General features: G+C 39.3%; 3 protein-coding genes across 3 annotated transcripts in view; 2 read left to right on the plus strand and 1 right to left on the minus strand.

The window, feature by feature from the left end:
• The window catches only part of fam114a1 (family with sequence similarity 114 member A1), an 11,144-nt gene extending 1,658 nt beyond the window's left edge, over window positions 1–9,486 (plus strand). The window contains exons 2-11 of the mRNA XM_055158479.1: window positions 78–259; window positions 1,398–1,532; window positions 2,304–2,456; window positions 2,958–3,114; window positions 5,313–5,398; window positions 6,438–6,629; window positions 6,726–6,865; window positions 6,931–7,003; window positions 7,807–7,860; window positions 7,983–9,486. Of these exons, the coding sequence (XP_055014454.1) occupies window positions 78–259; window positions 1,398–1,532; window positions 2,304–2,456; window positions 2,958–3,114; window positions 5,313–5,398; window positions 6,438–6,629; window positions 6,726–6,865; window positions 6,931–7,003; window positions 7,807–7,860; window positions 7,983–8,105 (1,295 nt within the window). The 3' untranslated portion in view covers window positions 8,106–9,486. The remainder of the gene's footprint in view (window positions 1–77; window positions 260–1,397; window positions 1,533–2,303; window positions 2,457–2,957; window positions 3,115–5,312; window positions 5,399–6,437; window positions 6,630–6,725; window positions 6,866–6,930; window positions 7,004–7,806; window positions 7,861–7,982) is intronic.
• A 111-nt stretch (window positions 9,487–9,597) lies between these two features.
• On the minus strand, window positions 9,598–16,125 carry LOC110165406 (uncharacterized). Its single transcript, XM_020930592.2, has 10 exons — window positions 15,989–16,125; window positions 14,947–15,150; window positions 13,451–13,723; window positions 11,578–11,691; window positions 11,450–11,503; window positions 11,241–11,273; window positions 10,713–10,751; window positions 10,595–10,627; window positions 10,455–10,502; window positions 9,598–9,726 (listed from the first exon to the last, which is right to left on the minus strand). The coding sequence occupies exons 1-10, from the start codon at window positions 16,074–16,076 to the stop codon at window positions 9,653–9,655; spliced, it is 960 nt and encodes a 319-aa protein (XP_020786251.2). The 5' UTR covers window positions 16,077–16,125; the 3' UTR covers window positions 9,598–9,652.
• A 62-nt stretch (window positions 16,126–16,187) lies between these two features.
• The window catches only part of klhl5 (kelch-like family member 5), a 44,867-nt gene continuing 38,635 nt past the window's right edge, over window positions 16,188–22,419 (plus strand). The window contains exons 1-2 of the mRNA XM_055157825.1: window positions 16,188–16,326; window positions 17,867–18,004. The gene's annotated coding sequence lies outside the window, so the exon portion shown is untranslated. The remainder of the gene's footprint in view (window positions 16,327–17,866; window positions 18,005–22,419) is intronic.

A 22,419-nucleotide genomic window follows, 5' to 3' on the forward strand; every position in this document is an offset into this window, starting at 1 on the left:
TCTTCTTTTCATCTGCCCTTTTAGCCTTTGGTCTCATCTACAGTTTTGTACGTGACTCCCTTCTTTAATGTGTGCAGGTCAAAGCCTGAGCTCAGTGAAGGTGAAGGCAGGAGAGGCACTGCGTCTCCACAGGACTTCGGTGGGAGAGGAAGCTCAGGAGGATGGGGGCGCAGAGGGAGGAGCCGATGGTGCAGAGAGCTTTCACTCTGTGGAGTCGCCCACTTCTAACAGAGGAGTCTTTTCATCAATCACACACGCAGTAAGAACACGGCCTTGACAGCACAAAAGCAGAAGTGCAGCTATTTGTATTGTGTTGTGATATCCTGATTCCATGTACCTGCGCAGAGCTTCTTTCAACAGACCCTGCTTACTGTATTGATAGTTTGCAGCTGATGGCATCAACATTCCCTGTGGCTGTGATGCTAACTGTAGGAACTGCTCTGTCTGAGACTTTATTACCCTGTAATCTGAGCGTTATTTGAACACAATCTGACCATAAAGAACTGATTTAGCTATGACTACAATAGGTGAGATAATTTGTGCTCGTAAACAAGTATCTCAAACATAAAATTACAGACACAAGCGGGAGTGCGCTTGTTCTCACAGCCCTATGTTCTCTCATTTCTACGGTTTTTTTTTGTTTGTTTTTTTCATAATTATCGCTCTATGTTCTCACATTTCCTTTATCAATTTTTCTTCAAATTTTATCCAAATTTCTTGTAATTTGGTAGTCACTTACACCCAACCTATTATCCAGCAGCAGTTGACTACCGATGTAATGTAGAGGTCATGGTACAAAGGATACTAGGTTGAAATGACTCTGAATCATCCCTTTAATGCGGTATAAAAATAAAAATTACTTCAATTAGAGTTTCATTTTGAGAAAAATCTTAGAAATGAGGGAACATAGAGCTGTGGCAACAAAGGGCTGACCCCACATAAGCTAGTGAGCATTAGCCGACAGTTTCAATTATTCACACTTACCTTTTTTTGTTGAAAACCAAAAAAAACCTAAACAGGATCATGAACGCTCGTATCGATCACAAGCGCCTGAAAATGTGTGTGTTTAAATCCATTATGTGTTTTTTCTTGAGTTTTCAGATAATATTGAAACTTTTTTGACAGTGTTTGCTAACATGTGCCTTGTGCTACTATGGTTACACCTAAATATTCCACCGTAGAGGTACATGTAGAACACCCCCAGCACGATGTCACCGCGAAGTATCAATAGTTCATTTTGTACGTTTTGTATGGCATATGTGATCATAATTTTGTATGTGCATTCTTCAGTCATCATCACAGTAAATAAAAATAAATGCTTAAATATTTCCATAACTGTTCTTCACTCATGTATTTAGGACAAGCACTTAATATTTCTGGTGTTTGTATTTTACCAGGGAAAATCAGTGATCAGTGGAGGTTTGGACGCACTGGAGTTCATTGGGAAGAAGACTATGACTGTTCTTGCCGAGAGCGACCCTGGATTCAAAAAGACGAAAATACTGATGGAAAAAACTGCATCCCTGAGTCAGGCAGGCCACATAATTTTCCTTTGTTTGTATAAATAATGCACATCAATTGAGCTCAGCAGTGACCGCACACCCCCCTGGGTCAGGAACAACATTTCCCATTAATTTTTCTCATAGCCTTTCCAAAAAAAAAAGTCTATTAAAAGTTCTGTTTCTGACACATTATAATTCACAAAGTTATTAAAACCTTTCGCATAATTTTGCATTTTAAACTGCTTTTTTGGACTTACAGATGCATTGTGTAACTTCTGTCTGGTGGAGGGTCCGTGAAATGCTTTTCTCCATGCTTTGTCTGGAATGTTTCATAGTATGGTATTAAACCTTTCTATTTTCATGGAGACCAAACCAGACCAAGTTACAGAACAGATCTATGGAGAGGCGATCTCGCTTACAGTCAGAATGCCTATATTTTTTGGTATTTTTGGGCTATAAAGCCACCTATAATTGAATAAATGGTAAGGTAGAGCTGTTTAATGTCATACTGTGGAACATTCGAGGCAGAGCAATGACATAAATCAATAGAAACAAGCAGGTGAATGAAAATGAAAAAGTTACATAGTGCACTTTTAAAACATCTGCATTTTGGATATTAGTTTGTATGTAGTTGCTTAAACTTCACGATCTCCTTAAACTCTTTTGAAAAGTCTATGGGAAAAATGCATGGCAAATTTACCTCCAGAACTAGAGCTGGTGGTAAATGTTGAGCTCCATTATTCAGTGCCTCTTTGTCTAATATCTCTGATGTCATAATGAAGTTGTTGTACATTTCCTCAGATTTTAAAGGAAGCCAAAGAGAAAGAACGTGCCCGACTCTGCAACCATCCAGTCAGCGCTCCCTCTGCCCACTATGGCATTTTATTCGACGATTACCAGGGCTTATCGCATCTTGAGGCCCTTGAGATCTTGTCCAACGAGAGCGAAGCCAAAGTGAGTTACCTTTTCTTTTTTTAGTGTAAACAAGCAACTGAAAAATGTATACACTGCAGCTGAGGTCATCAACATTCCCTGCTAACTGTAGGCACTGCTCTGTCTGAAGCTCTGTCACTCAAGTTAGACTTTAATCTGAGTTTTCTTTTAACACAATCACCAACACACACACACCCATAAAGAACTGATTTAGCTGGGACTACAACATTTGAGCTGATTTTTTCTGTTAAACAAGTCTCTCACACATACAATTACAGTCACTTTCACCTTTTTGTTGAAAATCAAACACTTCTGGAAATGTGTTGTTTAAATCAGTTTTGTATATTTTCTTGGGTTTTCAAACAACACTTTTTTGGTAGTTATTTCTAATGTGTGCATTATGTCATCATGGTAACTGCTGATATAGAGGTTGAACACCCCCAGCATGTATCAATAGACACTATTAACTGATTTAAATAGCTTTTCTTACTGTAATTATTTTTTTTGTGTGTGTTTTATCAGGTTCAAGCCTTTTTGTCTTCTCTGACTGAAACAGAGCAGGAGGAGGTTAAAACTGAATTGATTTTTATAAAAGACATCTTCATCAGGCAAGAGGATGAGGAGGCAAAGGAGGAAACCAAAGCTCAAGAAGGAGAGGGACCTGAGGCCAAGGATAATGGTGATCTAAGTTCCCATTTTCACTGTTCTACTCCCCTCTGTGAGTCAACAAGATGGAGGTAGAGGTGACCACAAAACACTTACCCAGGACCAATCGTACTGATACCAAAGCCGTGGGTTTGTGGTGCTGCTCTTACCTGTACAGTGATTACACAACACTGGATACTTTATAGTGTGTTTTCAATTAACTTGGGCACACAACAGTAACATTAAAGGTGCACTATAACTTTTCTGATGGAGGGTCCACCACTGGTTTGTCACCAGGAAGACATCATTGCTTTGCCTAGAATGTACCACTTTACAGTGTTAAACGTATTCATCTTTTATTCATTTATTCATTTTCAGATGCTTTTGTAAAGAAATAGCTTGGAAAACATGCATTACTTATGTGATTTGTGTTATGTATAGGAGTTTAAAGCTTCTATATTATGCAAAAAATGACTTGTCTAACATTTAAGACATGTTATCACAACAACAACAAATCAGAACATAAATAATCATTATAAAATTAAAAAGAGAGAGACATTAAATGAGAGACAAGAGTGCTGAATGAAAACTTTCTGTCATATACACAGCTAAACAGAACCATTTTGAGCCTGGATTTGGAGTCAAAGTAGAAGCCTGTCTCACATGTTCAGGAAGACTGTTCCAGATTTTAGCTGAATGAATCTAAAACACCGACTCCCCGTTTTTAGTCCTGACTCTGGGCACCAGCAGGAGGCCGATCCCTGACCTCCTCAGAGTGCGAGATGGTTCATATGGCACAACATGTCACAGATGTACTTTGGTGCTAGGTCATGAAGAGACTTGTACACAAGCAGAGTCGCTTTAAAGTCTATTCTTTGAGCCATAGGAAGCCAGTGCAGAAACCTGAACACAGGACTAACAGTATGTGCTTGTACTCATACCTGGACATGTGCGCAACTCTGGGTATGTTTTTGATGAGAAAATAACACTATAACATAGATCAGAAAATAGCATTGTATGGGCGCTTTAATACAATACTATGGAACTTCCCAGGCAAAGCAATAACATGAAAATAATAACATGCAATAACCCTGAAAACACATTTCTAGTGGCTTGTCGCCTTGGAAATGTTGTTGCTTTTACAATACAATTCAGTTCTGTGGAGAGTCGTCCCTGTTTCACAGAGGGAATTATTGAATTTTTGAGCAACAGAAATGCCCATCATGAATAAATGCTAGATGTGTATGTTTTAATGTCATACCATGGAACATTCCAGGCAAAGCAGTAACAATAAAATCTCCATGGACACAACTAAGTAGCAGACCCCACACCAAAAAAGCTGCACAATGCACCTTTATTTGGTTTAGAAGTCTTAACCATGTCATTTTAAGTGCTCTTTGTTCCACCAGGCAGCACACATCACCTCACATTCAGCGGTTAAACATTTTAAAACATAAAGCGATTCTGTACGACAAGAGCCTTTAGGCGAAGCCACAGCCTGCTGAGATCTGAGCACACCGATCTGTCTCTCAGTAGGAGGCTTTTGGAGCTTGATCCTGGGTCGGTGCTGCTGGTGTCACTCACACATTGCACCACAGTCACGTTACAGAGACCTCTGCATGTGCAATCATGTTATAATCTACAATGAATGGGCATGACAACAATTCCATCCTTTAATAGCATGCAATTAATAATTTTAAAGGTCCGATATTACACAAAATTGACTCTTGTGAGCTTTAAACCATGTTAGAATATTGTTATCTCATCAAAAACATATCTGGAGTTGTATTTTGTTTCATTCACACATGTTTGAGAGACTCTTTATTATTAGCCTGTCTGCATTTTCAAAGCTCAAAATGCTCTGTTCCACCTTGTAATGTCATGAAGCAGTAGTTTTCCAGTTTATAGCTACCTTTTATTTTTTGTTCAGCAAAGACGGGCAATTCCTGGGCTGAAGTCACCCAAATGATTCTATTGAAGGTGTATGGAGTTTAATATCACAAGGTGGAACACGGTGTTTTCTGTTTTGGAGAAGAACTCAGTCTAAATATGCAGGGTTTGTGTGTTAAACATGTGTGAATGAAACAAAGCAACTCCAGGCATGTCTTTGATGAGGAAATATTGCAACATAGATCAGAAAATAGCATAATATGGGCCTTTCAATTTACAGATTATGTTTTGCTTATGTTTGATAGTGAAAAAATTTTAATCACATTTGTTTTTATTCAACAGCCTCCGATAGCGAAGAGTTCCTGAGTGTTCTTACCGAGCTGTTGTTTGAACTTCACGTTGCAGCCACTCCCGACAAGCTCAACAAGGTGACTCACACAGCATTAATACACTTAATCATAGCAATTAGCAACACATCTACTTTTAATAGCTCTGAGCATTTGGTGTATAGATGCAAGGTTACATTGCCATATCTTAATCTAATGGAGTTGAGATTTTAACACCTGGCCAGCAGTGTAGGGCTCATATTACTCTATTTTCTAATCTATGTTATGAAGTTGTTTCATCAAAAATATACCTGGAGTTGTGTTGCTTTATTGACACATGTTTAACACACAGACCCTGAATATTTAGGTTTCTGTCAAACTGAAAAACACTCTGGTCCACCTTGTGATGCCATGTGGTAATACAGGAAGTACTGTGTTTTAAAAATCCATACACTTTCACTAGAATTATTTAGATCATTTCAGCCCTGGAATTGCCAATTTATACTGAACTAAAGGTAAAAGGTAGCTGTTAAACTATGTGGAAATCTACCACTATATGACTTCACAAGGTGGAATAGAGCATTTTGAGTTTTGGAGATATAGACAGACTAATAATGCAGGATTACTCAAACATGTGTGAATGAAACAAAACACAACTGTGGGTATGTTTTCCATGAGGTAACATGATAACATGACTTGAAGCTCACAAGAATTTAGTATAATATAGGACCTTTTAAGGACTGGCTTTATTCTGCGATTTGAATAAAATCTAAAATCAATCTAAATGTTCCCCCAATAAACACAGCAGGATTCAGTTGATAATTATATCCTGAAATGCTCTGTACTTTCACTTCAGAAACTAAATGCCCTTGACCACAAAATTAGCCTGGCTTTTAGAACAAAGCCCCAAATTCAATACAAGAATATGCTTCGTATAATATACTTGCATAATTCAGGCCGGGCTCACTAACTCAGAGTTTGGAGTTAGGCTTTAAATGTATTTGGAAGTTTTTCCCTTTGAAGTCGAGTTGAATAATAATTCCTTTCATACAGAGAGTCATTACCATGATGTATATGCATGTGATTAGCATACTTCAGGCTTGTCCTGCAGAGCTGATGGCTGCTAATTATGCGTCTACAGGCTCGTAGGAGAGCCCATGATTGGGTAAGTGAGGTGGAACGGCCCGTCACTGCGGATACTGTTGGCAGGGAAACAGAGGACCCAATGAATAGAGAGGCATTGGGTGAAGAAAACAAGAGTGGAGAGAATGGACAAGATAAAAGTGAAGAGACAAATGAAGAAACCAAAGAAAAGGACTCTAGATCTGTAGAGGTGAGGTGAAGTACAATGTATTTTAAATCCCATCTCAGGTTAGATGTGAACAGCGGTTTCATGTGATCCAATTTCTTCTATGGTACTTCTCTGCAGGCTGTCTACCTGTCCTCAGTTGGAAGTTTGGCTGAAGTGACCGCACGCAGTATTGAGCAGCTCCACAAGGTGGCAGAGCTCATCCTCCACGGTCAGGAGCAGGAGAAGGCTGCCAGAGACCAGGCCCAGGTCCTTACCAGGTCTGTAAAGGCATTTGCTGAGATTATAGTTGTGATGGTTTGCTAATTGTCTTCCTTTGTTTCAGGTTAACATGTGCTATGTGTAAAGAAGTAGAGACTTTGGCCAAGAAATTCTCTGACACGCTGCTTTATGTTGGGGTATGTTATTCTGCTATTTTGATGTTGAGATAATGTTTATTACATATATTTTACTATTTGGATATTTATAGAGAAGAAATGACTGAAACATAAAGTAGATCTAAAAAGGTTGCTTGGTTGAGTGAGAGGCTGCTGAAGTAGCATGTAGCATTGAAGCGGTTTTCATTCCCTGAGATCAAGACTTTGATACAACAGGGATAAAGAGATTGAGCGCAGCAGTGCTCTTGTGTCTTGATGTGTGCCCCCCAGAGACAGGTGGAAAAATACTGCCCACTGTGCAACAAGAGCAGTTCTGCAAACCTTGTACAATCACAAGCTTCTCTTTTGTACTTATTAAAGGTACTATATTATGCAAAATTGACTCTTGAGAGCTTTGGAGCCATGTTATTTAATTAAAAAAAACACCTGGAGTTGTGTTTTGTTTCATTCACACATGCCGGAGTAATCCTTTATTATCAGTCTGTTTACATCTCCAAAGCTCTTCTTCAGAAAACACTTCATGAAGCGGTAGTTTTCAAGTTAACAGCTGTCTTTTACCTAAAATTATTCTAGTGAAGATGTATGGACTTTAAAAATACAGTGGGACACTCACTTTATTACCGCATTATATCACAAGTGTGGAGTGTTTTTCGTTCAAGAGAAGAACACAGCTTAATGTGCAGGATTTTTGTGTTAAACGTGTGAATGAAACAAAACACAATAATTACATATTGGTAATATTGAAAATAATTCTCTTAACTCGCTGATGTTATGTTTTTGATTCATGAGTTCTTCTCATATTGACCTAAATTAATCCTTTTCAGAGTCCAAAGAAGGCCGAGGAGCTGAATCCATTGGTAGACAGTGTGCTGCAAGAGGTAAAAACACTATATTCATGCTGTATTGTGTTACATGATATTTGACTATTGAGCTGATCACTGAATGCCAAATGCCTTAACATAATAAAAACTGTAATATTCTCCTTTTCTTCTTTATGCAGGGCTCCAACAGCACAAACTACATTCAAAACGCATTTCAGCTCTTGCTCCCAGTTCTGCAGATCTCCCATATCCAGAGCCAGCAGTGTCACAATACAACACAAGGAGAGGGTACAACACACTAACACACAAGCCCCGTCGCAAGCTTCTTAAGTTACTAATATATGATGATTAATTGTAAACACACTTTTTCAGATATGCTTTAGTTGTATAGAACATCTTAAAGGTCCTATATTGCACTATTTTTGACTTATGTTATGATGTTTCCTCGTCACAAACATAACTGGAGTTGTGTTGTATTTCACTATTTTTGACTTATGTTATGATGTTTCCTCGTCACAAACATAACTGGAGTTGTGTTGTATTTCACTATTTTTGACTTATGTTATGATGTTTCCTCGTCACAAACATAACTGGAGTTGTGTTGTATTTCATTTGCACATGTTTGACACACCAGTCCTGCATATTTAGGCTTCTCTAAGCTTCTTTAGAGTTCTTCTCTCAGACAGAAAACACTCTGATCCACCTTGTGATGACATGCGATAATACAGAAAGTGCTCTTGTGTGTTTTTAAACTCCATACACCTTCACTAGAATCATTTTGTATCATTTCAGCTCTGTAATTGCACATCTCTATTGAACTAAAGGTAAAAGAAGCTGTTAATTTATGAACTACCATTACATCACATCACAAGGTACAACAGAGCATTTTGAGCTTTGGAGATGTACACAGATTAATAAACCATGATTGCGCAAACATGTATGAATGAAACAAAACACAACTCTGGGTATGTTTTTGAGGAGCTAACAACATTATAACATGGCTAAAAGTTCACAAAATTTTGTGTAGTGTAGGACCTTTAGGCAAGCATTTCCAGAAATGTATAAATTGTTTTTTAAGCTCATAGATGTAGTCGTAGATTTCTTGCACTCCATTTGATGCATTGGTATTTCTATGGGAAAGTTTTGTTGCACATCAAAGAATTTATTGGATCTGGTTTGAAATGAACCAGCATTACCGACTAGAAATATTTATTATGACTAATTTAGACAACACTTAATCATTGTGTACATTTCGATTTAGGATTCAGGATTTTTTTTTTTTATTAATTTCATATACAGTGGTTTTATGAAATGTTATGCTGCTACATACTGTAAATGTCAACTTTTTGAGAGGACCAAATTATGCCAACTTCAGAATTTTTATTTAATTTTTCTAATCCACTGTTGCTTTAATACTGCATTATAAACATATAGATTTATTTGCTATTGCTTACGTTACTTGCCTTGATCAATTTTCATTCATGAAGGGTCCCTTAAGCCCACTCTCTTTAATTAAATTAAACCTTTAAAGAGTAACGTTTACTGTATTGATCAACAGTGTTCAGGAAAGCTTTTACGTGAATAAAATATAAGACTGCATATTGTATCTTAATGTTTTGGCGTTTCTTTTGGGACCAGCGCTTTCATCACCAGAATATAATTAACTTACTTGAAGAGAAGGCTTGACATTTTCAGCTAATTTATTCATTTGACTTTGGGCGTGTACTGCATGAAATTATTCTGTCCTTAAATGTGATGCCTGAAGATTGAGCTATTTAAAAATATACACACATATATGTTTAACTTAAGGTGGTTTTATTTACAGTATAAAAGGACACTTCTTATTTCCTTATGAAGGTTTATCGATGGTCGCAGTGTGGTCTGTTCTTCTGATGGAGGATGAGTTAGAATGATGAGTGTTTTCTGGAAAGACAGAATGAAACAGAGAATATTTAGTTCATATTTAAATGCAGCAGATTCATTTAGTGAAGAGATTAACAAATAAAACTATTACAGAGAATTCAACTGTTTTAGTGCATTTGTGGAACTATTGAGACCCTGTTGTTAATAACTTTATGTCAAGTTTTAGTGACCTTATACAAATATATTTGAGTAAATGGAAATGTGATGAATAAGAATAACTTGCAGAGTATAATAGGAACTCAGCCACGTTATGAATAAAAAACTGTGCATCTTTTATGACCCTTTTTGCATACAATACTGGCACCTAATAGCATTATCTAACAATATATATAGTACAATATAGTATAACTTGTACAACTGCTATGTATTAGATTGTTATTTTGATTATTTAGGTCCTATATTACTCATTTTACCTCATGAGAAACATACCTGGAGTTGTGTTTTGTTTCATTCACACATGTTTTAGTAATAATGTGGAGCACTTTCTGTATTACTTCCTGAGCATCTCTGTGAAAAATGTCTGTGAAAAGCGCTATATAAATTACAAAACCTTACCACATAACATCACAAGGTGGAGTGCAGGGTTTGTGTGTTTAACTTGTGTGAATGAAACAAAACACAACTCCAGGCATGTTTGTAACAAGGAAACACAATTATAATGCTCTATATGATAACATAAATCAAAAATGGTGTAACATGGGCCCTTTAATAGAAAAAAATGCAGTTACCATTAGAACTTTCATCTCTATAGTCATTTAAAGGTGCATCGGTTTCATCTGGGAAAAAAACCCAAACACATACACACAAACTGAAAATGTAGCATTTCTCTTGCAATAGTAGGTATGCATTCATAGAGTTGGTTGCCTACCTTGTGAATCCTCTTCCGCAATAGAAGACAATGCTGCAATAAGCACGTAAAGCATTTCAAGTCATGTTTTCTCCAGGGGTAGCAACTATTATTCAGATTTTTGTCAAATAAAACTTACCTGACCAGGAATACTCTGAAATTCTGCCAAGTTTCAAAGCTGCAGGACACATCATTGAAGCTTGTTTACTGAACAAACTGAATAAGCTACTTATACTTTGTCATCAACATTCACTGGGGGTGGGATGCTAACCGTAGGCATGTCCGCCTGAGGCTTTGTTAGACTTTAATTTAAGCTTTATTTCAACACAATCTGACCACCATAAAGAAATGACTTAGCTGAAACTAGAGATGAGATGATTTTTGCTGTTGTGCTGTTGAAATCCTTCTGAAATAGCATTACAATCACAAGCTGGCAAGCATGAACCAACAATTTTTGACCTTTTTTGTTGAAAATCAAACTCCTAAACCGAACCATGAACACTCAATTTGATCACATGCTCCTGAAATGTGTCGATAAATCCATTTTGTATTTTGATTAAAAAATTGGCTGTGTTTGCCAATGTGTGAAAATTCTGCCACACACACCCCCAGCGTAATGTCACTGCAAAGTATCATTTGGATGAAGCTCCACTGTGTAAAAACATACCTCTGGCAGTGTTGACTTCTTGGGGCTTTTCGTCTGCAATACAAATTCATCACTCAGTATTTTGAACTGGACTCTGCTTATCAATTTTTCACACAACATTGCGTTATAAAACTGAGCTGAATTTTAAGAGAAATAGTTATTGCTTTGTTGTCATTCATCAGTGGTTTTTCATTATGTTTCAAAGTAAAAATAAGGTTAATTGAACATACCCTTTAATTGATGCCCTTTAACAGTGTAATTAAAACGGTAGATCTTTGCGTTCTCTAAAAAATAAAACATTTTAGACTTGTTATGTTGCATTATATATTTTTTTTCATCAATTTGTACATTGTTTTACCAGAGGGGCGTCTCCTTCTTTTAATGATTTGTTGACTGACTGTGGTGACGATGAGCAGAAGCACCACACACAGCAGTGATAACCAGACCCCCTGAAGCACAGACCCCCACTCATCTGAAGAATAACAAACAAAATTATACACATACATAAAAAGTTGTTTTAAAATGCATTCGTTTAGGAGTCACAGTTGGTTGGAGCCTAATCAGTTTTACTCATTAAAGGTGCACTGCAAAACATTTCTTTATCATAAAAAACATGCATTCTTGGTGGTCCTAACTCTACCCCTTCAGCTGCTTCTCTTCATGAAGATGTGAGCAAAAAAGATTAACCTCTCCATGAAGAAAAGCAGGTGACGTTAGAAAAAAACATACATATAGTGCGTAAAGGGCCCATATTACACTATTTTCTGATGTGTTTTAATGTTGGTTCGTCATCAAAAACATACCTGGAGTTGTGTTTTGTTTCATTCACACATGTTTAACACACAAATCCTGCATATTTAGGCTGAGTTTTTCTCTCAAAGCAGAACTACAGATATGTCTTTGAGGAGGTAACCGCATTATAACGTGGCTTAATACAGCTCACTAGAGATTTTTATTTAATTATGTAAAACGGGCCCTTTAAAGTTGCAGCACAGAGAGATCAATTTTGAATTAACTTATGCCAATTTAACGTCACCAGCTCACTCTAACACATGCTGTTAAATCAAGTGTGGAAATGTGGGGTAAAACTGAAACTTTTTTCGTTTTTTCTCATCTAAATATTGAAGTTAACGCACTTGGTCCGTGTAATGGAAAATGAGCCCACTTCCACAACTCTCAGAACACGCAGCGAGGAATCTGTTTTGAAAAAATAAATAAACATGCCTTTTCTTTTCTTCCAGAGGAAACCGCTCAATATTACATCAACAACACATATGAAAACCCTCCAAACACATCCATACAAACAGTGGCAAATCTGGAAATAGAGAGAGCATTGACAAATAGCTGAAGAGGGCTGTGAAGTGGGTAATGGAAACTTTTAAGTGAGATGGATTTCCAGCTTTGAGTGTAACACTGGAAAATTGGCTGAAGGCTCCAGGGGTGTGTGAATAGGAATAAAACGTTGGCCAAAATCAATACAACTAAAGCTACGCAGTCAATTAAAATCTACAATAAGCTGGTGTTAATTTAGTGGTAGTGACAAAATATATAGCCTCACAAAACAATCTGCCATTAAAGGTCCTATATTATGCTATTTTCTGATCCATGGTATAGTGTTTCCTCATTAAAAAACACACCTAAGTGGTGTTTTGTTTCATTCATACCATTTTAAAACATAAATCCGGTATATTTAGGCTGAGCTCCACTGTGTTTTATACTCCGTACACCTTCACTAGAATCATTTGGATAATTCCAGCTCTGAAATTTCCAATCTCTACTGAACTAAAGGTAAAAGGTAACTACCGCTTCAACACATCACAGGTTGGAACAGAGCATTATGAGCTTTGAAGATGTAGATAGACTAATAAAACACTCTAACATGTGTGAATGAAACAAAACACAACTATGTTTTTGATGTTTATTGTGTGTAAAGGTCCCATATTTTGCTATTTTCTGATTTGTTATAATGTTGTTTCTTCATCAAAAACATACCTGGAGTTGTGTTTTGTTTCATTCACACATTTAACACACAAATCCTGCATATTTAGGCTGAGTTCTTCTCTCAAAACACAACTACAGATATGTTTTTGAGGAGGTAACGACATTATAACATGGGTTAAAGTGCACAAGAGTCAATTTTGTGTCATGTATGACCTGTAAACAAAGCTGATGCCTTCACTCAGCCCTTCCTAAGCTTAAGTAATACTACATACCGTATTCTTGACACCAACCTTTAGTACTACGTTTCCATGGCAGCCCTTCCCTCGCAGTTATCTGAAGAGAGAGACAGAGGAGGCAGCAGCTGTGGTTGGCTGAGTCTGTGTTGGCTAATCCAGGGCAGTACAAGAAACCACCACTGTATTCATAGTTTTTCTCCTTTTCCTCCTCGTTATAAAGATGAAAGTATTGAGAGCTGTGGTTGTAGCGGCCAACCAAGGTGATATATTCTGTGGCTGTGTTGTTCCATTGTAAGTTGAAAGACACTTCGAAGGAGACGCCATCAGCTGTGGAAGATATTAAAGGTTTAATATTGGACAAAGCGGTGTTTCTAAGCTTTAAGACATTACATTATCAAGTATAATGAGTCAAGGGTATGTAGTAGGTAATAAACTGTCCACGCAGATGTTATTGCGTTGCCTAAAATGTTCCACAGTATGGCATTAAGTTAAGTCAGATCTGTAGAGGCAAACCCATAAGAATGAATGAATAAATAACAATAAAGTCCAGGCAAAATAACAACAGCACCATGGAGGCAAGCTGGTGCACCCCTCCACCAGAGTAGTTAGACCATTGTTTCCCAAAGACTGGGTCTCAAGAGATTTTTTTATTGGGTATCTTGTCATGATCTGCATGTAGGTTGAAATGTTAGACATGTGTTGTATAATTTCTAATCTTATTTAATTATTATACTGACTATTTTGTTCCAATACTGCTGGTTCAAATGAATGTTGAAAGAAAACGAAATGGGCACATTTATTGTCCAAATAGATGACTTATGGATCCCTTTTATTGCTTTTATGTTTTTCGTTGTTTAAAACTTGAATAATACTGATTGTTCAGAGAGACACGATCACTCAGTCAACAATAAAATATCGTCACTAAAGTTAATAATCGTCAAATCAACTTTTATTTTGTGATTTACAAATAATGTCTATTGACTTGGATCGCGGAGGTTTGTGACTTTTAAAATATGGGTCCCCAGAAAAAAAGTTTGGGAAACACTGACATAAACCATCTTTAAAGGGTTTGTCTCTCAAACAGAAAACACCGTTCCACCTTGTGATGTCATGTGGTAATACAAGAAGACGTTCCCCGCTGTCTTTTTTTTTTAATTTTTAATCCATCATCAATCATTTGGAGAATGTCAGTGCTGGAATTGCCAATCTCTACCGAACATAAAGTAGCTGTTAACTTGACAATAACCACTACATGACAACACAAGATGGAACAGAGCATTTTGAGCTTGGGAGATACAGACAGACTAATAATGCCGGGTTACTCAAACATGTGTGAATGAAACAAAACACAACTCCAGGTATGTTTTTTGAGAATCACAACTTGTCCACAAGAGTCAATTTTGTGTAATATATGACTTTTAATAAGGAAACCAGTGAGCCTACTAGTCACTATCATTTCTGTCTTGAATAATACACATTAGTAGTTTTGTATGTTTTGCCCTGTGAGTTTGTTTACAGTTTGCTCTCAGCCCAGTTAAAAGCTCTGATACCTGGGGACGAGCTGTTGTGATCAAACCAAACCCTGCTGACATCTGCCTGACACACAAAGCAGCTTTTGTGGGCCTGCGTAACGTTCCTCTGATCAGCTGCTGCTCTCATTGGCTCCCACTGTTCATCGCATGTGCTGCTCCTCCACTGGCCTCCAGTCTGCCCCCTGCTGTCCTCATCTCCACACAGCAGGGACACGCTCCGCACTGAAACACAGGGCCACACAGCTCAAATGCATTCACAAGTTGCTGAGGTGTGGTTATGTGTGAAGACAAAGGGAGTAAAGACTAGGGGTGGGCAACATAGTAAACAGTTATATATAGTTTCACTATTTAGATTTTATTAAAATTCATGTAAACTTAATATTTTTAAAGCGCTCATATTACAACATTTTCTGAGCTGAGATATAATATTTCTTCACCAAAACATATCTGGAGTTGTTTTGTTTAATTTATACATGTTTAACACACACACCCTGCATATTTAGACTGAATCTCAAACTGAAAACACTCCACGTTGTGATTTTATTCTTAATCAGGGCAGTAGACAGGTCTGTTGTCCAAGGCCGCAGGGTTTTACGGGCCCAGAATTGGACTCTTTTCTTTTTAGCTTATATTAGAGGGGGCCCATATGAGTCTTCCTGCCCCAGACCCCTAAATTTCTGTCAACAGGCCTGCCTTTACTTCAGTAGAGATTGGCAGTTCCAGGTCCGAAATTATCCAAATAATTGTATGGAGGAAGTGCTCCACTGTAAAAACACAGTGGAGCACTTCCTCCATATTCCTGTAGTACCACATGACATCACAAAGTTCAGCAAAGGGTTCTGTTTGAGAGAAGAAATCAGCCTACATATGCAGGATTTGTGTGTTAAACATGTGTGAATGAAACAAAACACAACTCAGAATATGTTTTTGATGAGGAACTAACATTACAACATACAGTATATCAGAAAATAGTGTAAATATGGGCCCTTAAACACATCCCAAGGACATAGCAATAGCTTGAGCCATTAGAACTACATTAAAAATCACTTGAAGGACCCACCTCTGTCGATAGTGAAGAACTCTGGGAGGCTGATAATGAAGCCGAGGATCACGAGGAAGCCAAGTTTAGTCAGAGATATGCACGCCATTGTTGCAACATACTGTGAAACCCCAATCTGTCTGTGAACATATCCAGCTCTGACTTGGGACTTGTGGTCTTCGCTCTTCTACAGACAAAAAAATCTTATTGACAACAGAGATGGAACTAGCGAGTCTATCCTTCAAGCCATACTGAGAAAGACTCACTAAAGACTGTGGGTTGCATCCGACTTCCTATTGCACTTCCTGTCTCCTTCTCAGAACATGTGAGAAATAGAGAGAAACTCGAGGGGAAACATTGTAAGTATACGTGTTATGTGTCTCTGTAAATGTGAGTAAAATGTGGTTTAGGTGGGTGAGCCGCTGTAAATAGCTTACAACAACCAGATCTGTGTTTCTGAATGTGGCCCTCAGCAGTGGCATTTCAAACCCAGAGACAAAGAATACTGTCTGCAAACTAGAAAAACAGAAGGAACTGAGAAAAGTTTTGTACATTATATGTTTCAGTGTCAGTTTGTAGCCTAGACTTTTTTTTTTTTTTTTTTTTTTTTTAGATTTGCCAAAGCAATAAGCCTACATTTGTTACTCACAAACATCAGCATACCTCTCTGCTAAAAAATAAATCAAATGAAGAAATAAAAGACAAAAATGCATGAAATGTGAATGTGTATTTTCTGTTTCCCTTTGTATGTTCATAGCTCAGTTATGATGGAAGGGAGAAACTCTTATCTGGGCACTGGACCATCACCCACACAAACAGAGGCAGCAGACAGGTGGAGCCTATCTCCACATGGGCTCTCAGGGCTTAAAGCTGACTGCTTTCAGCACTCTCACTCTTTCTCTCTCTGTCCAATCAAATCTGATGCCCTGAACCGTGTACTTTTTGGATGTAGCACTCTGTAATGAAGGAGCTGCCATTTTACTCCATACTGATTTCATATAGGCCAATAACACATGTAACAAAGAAGGAATTTAACATAAAAAGATATATGCAGTGACACTGTGTACTATTACAGTGTTTAGATATGACATAAACAAATTTATGGTAAATAAATAAATCTTTGTTTTTTGAGAAAGTAGTGCAGATTAAGACACTACTCCATATAGTCTATGGTTGTCTCTATAATTTATAGGCTGTATGTCATGATGCTGGCCAGGCCAAGGATTTAATCGGATTAAGAGATCTATTCATTTGACTTGATGCAAAACACTGGAGCAGCCTGAAGAAGTTTGTGTAATTGAATGACCCACTCAGGCTTTTCTCTGACACAGGACAAACTGAAACCTCCTGCAGATCATGGTTTTATCAATGAGCTGAGCTGCACAACCTTTCAGCTGGAAGACATTCAATATACAATCAACCGTAGAATCAATGCATGTATGCAATTAAGATGCAAACTAAATAAACAAAAATCATCAGAATGGGCATGTGAGAGGCACAATCAGCAGTTCATTCACAATATAATAATTCAGCATTTTTAGACTTCTACCTACCTGTGTATGCTGGTGCCTGTCCACACTGGTCCAGACCGGTCTACACTCGCCACCTAAAGAACATCTGATGTTGCACAATGGTGATTAAACTGAGGAGTATTTAGAAGGCAGAGGTATGAGAGGCATCACAAATCATGAGTTATCTGAAGCTTAGTGGGCCAGTGAGGTAGTTTTATTGTGAAAGCTGACTTATATTACTGTAACAAACCTGCTTCATCGATTACCACCTACACATGGTTTTGACTTGAATTTGGGCAAACCAACATTTTATATTCATTTTTCCCATGCGTATGATTTTTTTAAAAATCTGATTTAATTTCAACTTTTGTGTTGTTTATTTTTATAGGTTTAAAGTATAAACTGTGGTGTGATAAAGCAGGCCTTGAGTAGTGATTCTGAGTCCTGACTGCTGCTGCTTCTCTGTTCATCTCCTGTTTACCAAGAACTCACCTGGACCAGGACCAGCCTCTGATTGCACAGTCAGGTTGGTCTGCTCTTTCATATTCAGACAGTGGTTCTTCTTCAGACCTCAGCTCCTCATCAAATGTTTTGGGTAATATAGATAGGACTAAGACCATATGGCTGCTGCTGATGCTACTGATGCTGATGTTATATGAGTTTGTTTCCATCTGTTGTCTCACCACAGGAATACCACTCGAGATAGCTTCTATTCATTGTAGGATGCCAAATAATCATGACTCATGTCCCAGTATAATTGTAGGCTAACTAAAATAGGCTATAGGCCTAATAATTTTGACATTTTTAAAAGCAGCAAATAGATCCTAATAATAAGTTATTATGCATCAATAGGCTACTCTACAAATGTAAACTTAAATGTGGTCTGTTTATATCATATTAACTTTATCATTCAGAAAGTTTGTTTTGAGTAGCCTGTGACCATCAGGTCAAGATCACAAGGAGAGAGAACTGTTATGTACCACTGGGGTGGACCCAAAAGAGACTCCAAAACAAGGACGTGGTGCAAAAGAAACAAGGATTTATTTGCCAGGGTGGACAGGCGGTGGAGAGATGAGGAGCCAGTAGCCGGGATGCAGGAGTCTTCAAAGGAGGGAACTAGGAGCACAAAAAACACAGGTAAGTATTCAGAAAGCAAGGGAAAAATCAAAAAACAGAGCCAACTGGAAGATCACCATCTAGGAGACGAAACAATCTGGCAGAGTCTGGCAGGAGAGCTTGGCCTTTGTAGCAGGCTTGATTGGAGATGGAGAGCAGGTGCTCCCAGCAGACTCCGCCCACATCCACACCCAGAAGACTCAGGACAGGCAGGGGCGTGACAGTACCCCCCCTCCTAGGGGACGTCACCGGACGTCCTACCAGGCTTGTCAGGGAAGGTCCTATAGAAGTCCCGGAGCAGAGAGGCATCAAGGATGTAACGCCGAGGAACCCAAGATCGCTCCTCTGGACCATACCCTTCCCAGTCCACAAGATACTGGTGACCCCTCCCACGGCGCCGGACATCCAGGATACGACGCACCGCGAAGGCAGGATGATTGTCGATAATCCGGGTGGGAGGAGGGTCGGCCGGAGGGCTGAGAGGACTAGAAACCACAGGCTTCAAGAGGGACACATGAAAAGAGGGATGAATGTTCATAGACGTAGGCATCCTGAGGCGCACAACAGATGGATTGATCATCTTGTCGATGGTGAATGGTCCAACAAACTTAAGAGCCAATTTACGAGACTCTACTTGAAGAGGCAAGTCACCAGAGGAAAGCCAAGCCTTTTGCCCTGGTTGGTAGGTGGGACATGGTATGCGACGGCGATTGGCGCTCTCCTGGTTACGGACACTTGCTCGTTCGAGTGCTGTTCTGGCTGCCTTCCAAACATCACGGCAGCGTCTCAGATGGGCCTGGACAGAAGGGACTGCATCTTCCGTCTCCTGAGCAGGGAATAAGGGAGGTTGAAAGCCCAGAGACACCATAAAGGGAGACATACCTGTGGCAGACGACACCAAGGAATTGTGGGCATACTCAACCCAAGGCAAAAAAGAACTCCAAGTGGTGGGATTACGGGCCGTGACACAGCGCAGTGCAGACTCCAGGTCCTGATTAGCCCTCTCGGTTTGGCCATTTGATTGTGGGTGATAACCAGAGGAAAGGCTGACAGAAGTCCCCAGAGACAGACAAAAAGCCTTCCAAACCTGAGAGGAGAACTGGGGGCCTCTGTCAGACACAATGTCAGTGGGAATACCATGAAGACGGAACACATGCTGTACCAAGAGTTTAGCAGTTTCCGAGGATGAAGGTAATTTGGGGAGAGGAACAAAATGCACAGCTTTAGAAAAACGATCCACAATGGTCAGTATGGTGGTGTTACCTTCAGATGTGGGGAGACCCGTAACAAAGTCCACTGCTATATGTGACCAAGGCCGGCTGGGGATTGGCAGAGGATGGAGAAGACCAGCAGGGGGCAGGTGACTGGATTTACTGCGAGCGCACACAGGACAAGCAGAAACAAAGGCTCTGGTGTCCCGAGACATGGAGGGCCACCAAAATCTTTGCCTGAGGAAAGCTAAAGTGCGAGTAAAACCAGGATGACATGTGAACTTTGAGGCATGCCCCCACTGGAGGACTTGGGAGCGCACAGAGTCAGGCACATACAAACAATTGGGTGGACCAGTACCTGGGTCAGGTTGTGTTTGTTGGGCCTCCCGGACAACCTTCTCAATCTCCCAGCTAACGGCTCCAAGGAGGAAGCTTGAAGTAGCGGGCTTGACTGTTGAGTCTGGCTTGTCAGTGACGCAAGCTGGAGGTAGGATAGGAGCAGGTTGGGTTTCAGCCTCCTCAGAAATGGACTGACGGGACAGGGCATCAGGCTTAACATTCCGGGATCCAGGACGATAAGTAAGAACAAAATTAAATCTTCCCAGGAACAGAGCCCATCGAGCCTGACGGGAGTTCAATCTTTTAGCTGAATGAAGGTAAGACAGATTTTTGTGGTCAGTCCACACGATAAAGGGGTGCTCAGCTCCTTCGAGCCAGTGGCGCCATTCTTGCAGAGCCAACACAACCGCAAGAAGCTCTCTGTTGCCAATGTCATAGTTGGCTTCAGCAGGTGTTAGTCGCCGGGAGAAGAAAGCACAAGGGTGAATTTTCTGGTCCTTTGGACAACGCTGGGACAGGACAGCACCCACTCCAGAATCTGAGGCATCAACTTCAACAATGAATTGTTTGGATGGATCTGGGTGAGACAAAACCGGAGCAGTTATGAAAAGTTGTTTGAGTGTGGAAAAAGCTACTTCAGCGTCATTGGACCACTTGAAAGGGACAAGGGTGGAGGTCAAACAGGTAAGTGGAGCTGCTTTTCTACTGTAATCCTTGATGAATCTTCTGTAGAAATTGGTCTGGGAGTAAACTCCAGGTGTCAGAGGTGCAGTTTGCAGAGTCCAGTCTTGGTTGGTTCTTTCTGTCAAGTCTATTGTCGTGCTTCCCCAGTAATTGACCTTGATTGGAGAAAGTGTGGAACAAAGGATTTGAGTCTGTTTGAGCCAGAGAAATTGGATCCATCTCGGAGCGGAGGGTTGAGTCTGTTGGGTCCATGTTTTGGCCAGATTGTTCTGTTATGTACCACTGGGGTGGACCCAAAAGAGACTCCAAAACAAGGACGTGGTGCAAAAGAAACAAGGATTTATTTGCCAGGGTGGACAGGCGGTGGAGAGATGAGGAGCCAGTAGCCGGGATGCAGGAGTCTTCAAAGGAGGGAACTAGGAGCACAAAAAACACAGGTAAGTATTCAGAAAGCAAGGGAAAAATCAAAAAACAGAGCCAACTGGAAGATCACCATCTAGGAGACGAAACAATCTGGCAGAGTCTGGCAGGAGAGCTGGGCCTTTGTAGCAGGCTTGATTGGAGATGGAGAGCAGGTGCTCCCAGCAGACTCCGCCCACATCCACACCCAGAAGACTCAGGACAGGCAGGGGCGTGACAAGAACAGTAAATAAATATTCTCTTTATCAACAGCATTGAGTCACTATGATGTGACAAAACTATTTTAACTATTTTTGAATTACCACAAATGTATCATTATGAACTATGGACACCTTTGGCAGGTAGTTTACTGGGATCATATCTAACTGTCATCATACTAAATGATTGTTTCTTGTCTGTGTGCATTTCCTTGCTTTTCTCTGCTGGTTTAGGTTCAGTCTGGGTTTAGGTCAATGGGGTCTGTCTGACCACCATGTGTCAAACGGATATGTAGGTCTAAGTGTGATTCCATAGCTGTTTAGGTGACAGATGTGCAGAAAAAGTTAACAGTACCAGTAATATTTAACGGTTGGCCAAGAAAACTGCAAAGTCATTCTTGTATTTTTTGCCTCACTTTGGTCCGTACTGACCTTAATCAGACTCAAGAGCCATTTTGTTATTCATTAAACACCTATAACCCATTGCATTCCCATCAGACTTTGTTATCATAGCTTCATGCCTGAAATGAAAAAGGAGGGGACCAAACATTATGAACCAGTTACAATAAATAATTTAGATTTGATGAAAAATTACTTTTTTGCCACAAAGCACTCCACAGAATGAATCTGTTCACAGCAAGCCACAGTGAACACTGATAATTCAAATAACTTTAAAATGTTCTGTTTGTGCAATTTTAAAAACAACGTAAAAGTTAAATGAATGTTGTGCTTGTATTAAATGTTGATACATTCAGTATTCAGTCTGATTTTGATTATTTGGACACAGAGAAAAGAATAATGAGCATGTTGATATTTTGCAATAACATCATGCTGGGGGTGTTCTGCATGTATATCTATTGGAGAAGTGTTCAGTTACCATAGTGACACACTGCACATATTAGCAATAGACAAATTCAAGAATAAAAAAAAAAAGTCAAAAGAAGAAATTCAGTTTGTCAACTGGACAAAAGTTT

The sequence above is a fragment of the Boleophthalmus pectinirostris genome, unplaced genomic scaffold, assembly GCF_026225935.1.
Source record: "Boleophthalmus pectinirostris isolate CB_2022bp ecotype Guang Dong unplaced genomic scaffold, ASM2622593v1 HiC_scaffold_22, whole genome shotgun sequence".
In the NCBI taxonomy this organism is placed as follows: domain Eukaryota; kingdom Metazoa; phylum Chordata; class Actinopteri; order Gobiiformes; family Gobiidae; genus Boleophthalmus; species Boleophthalmus pectinirostris.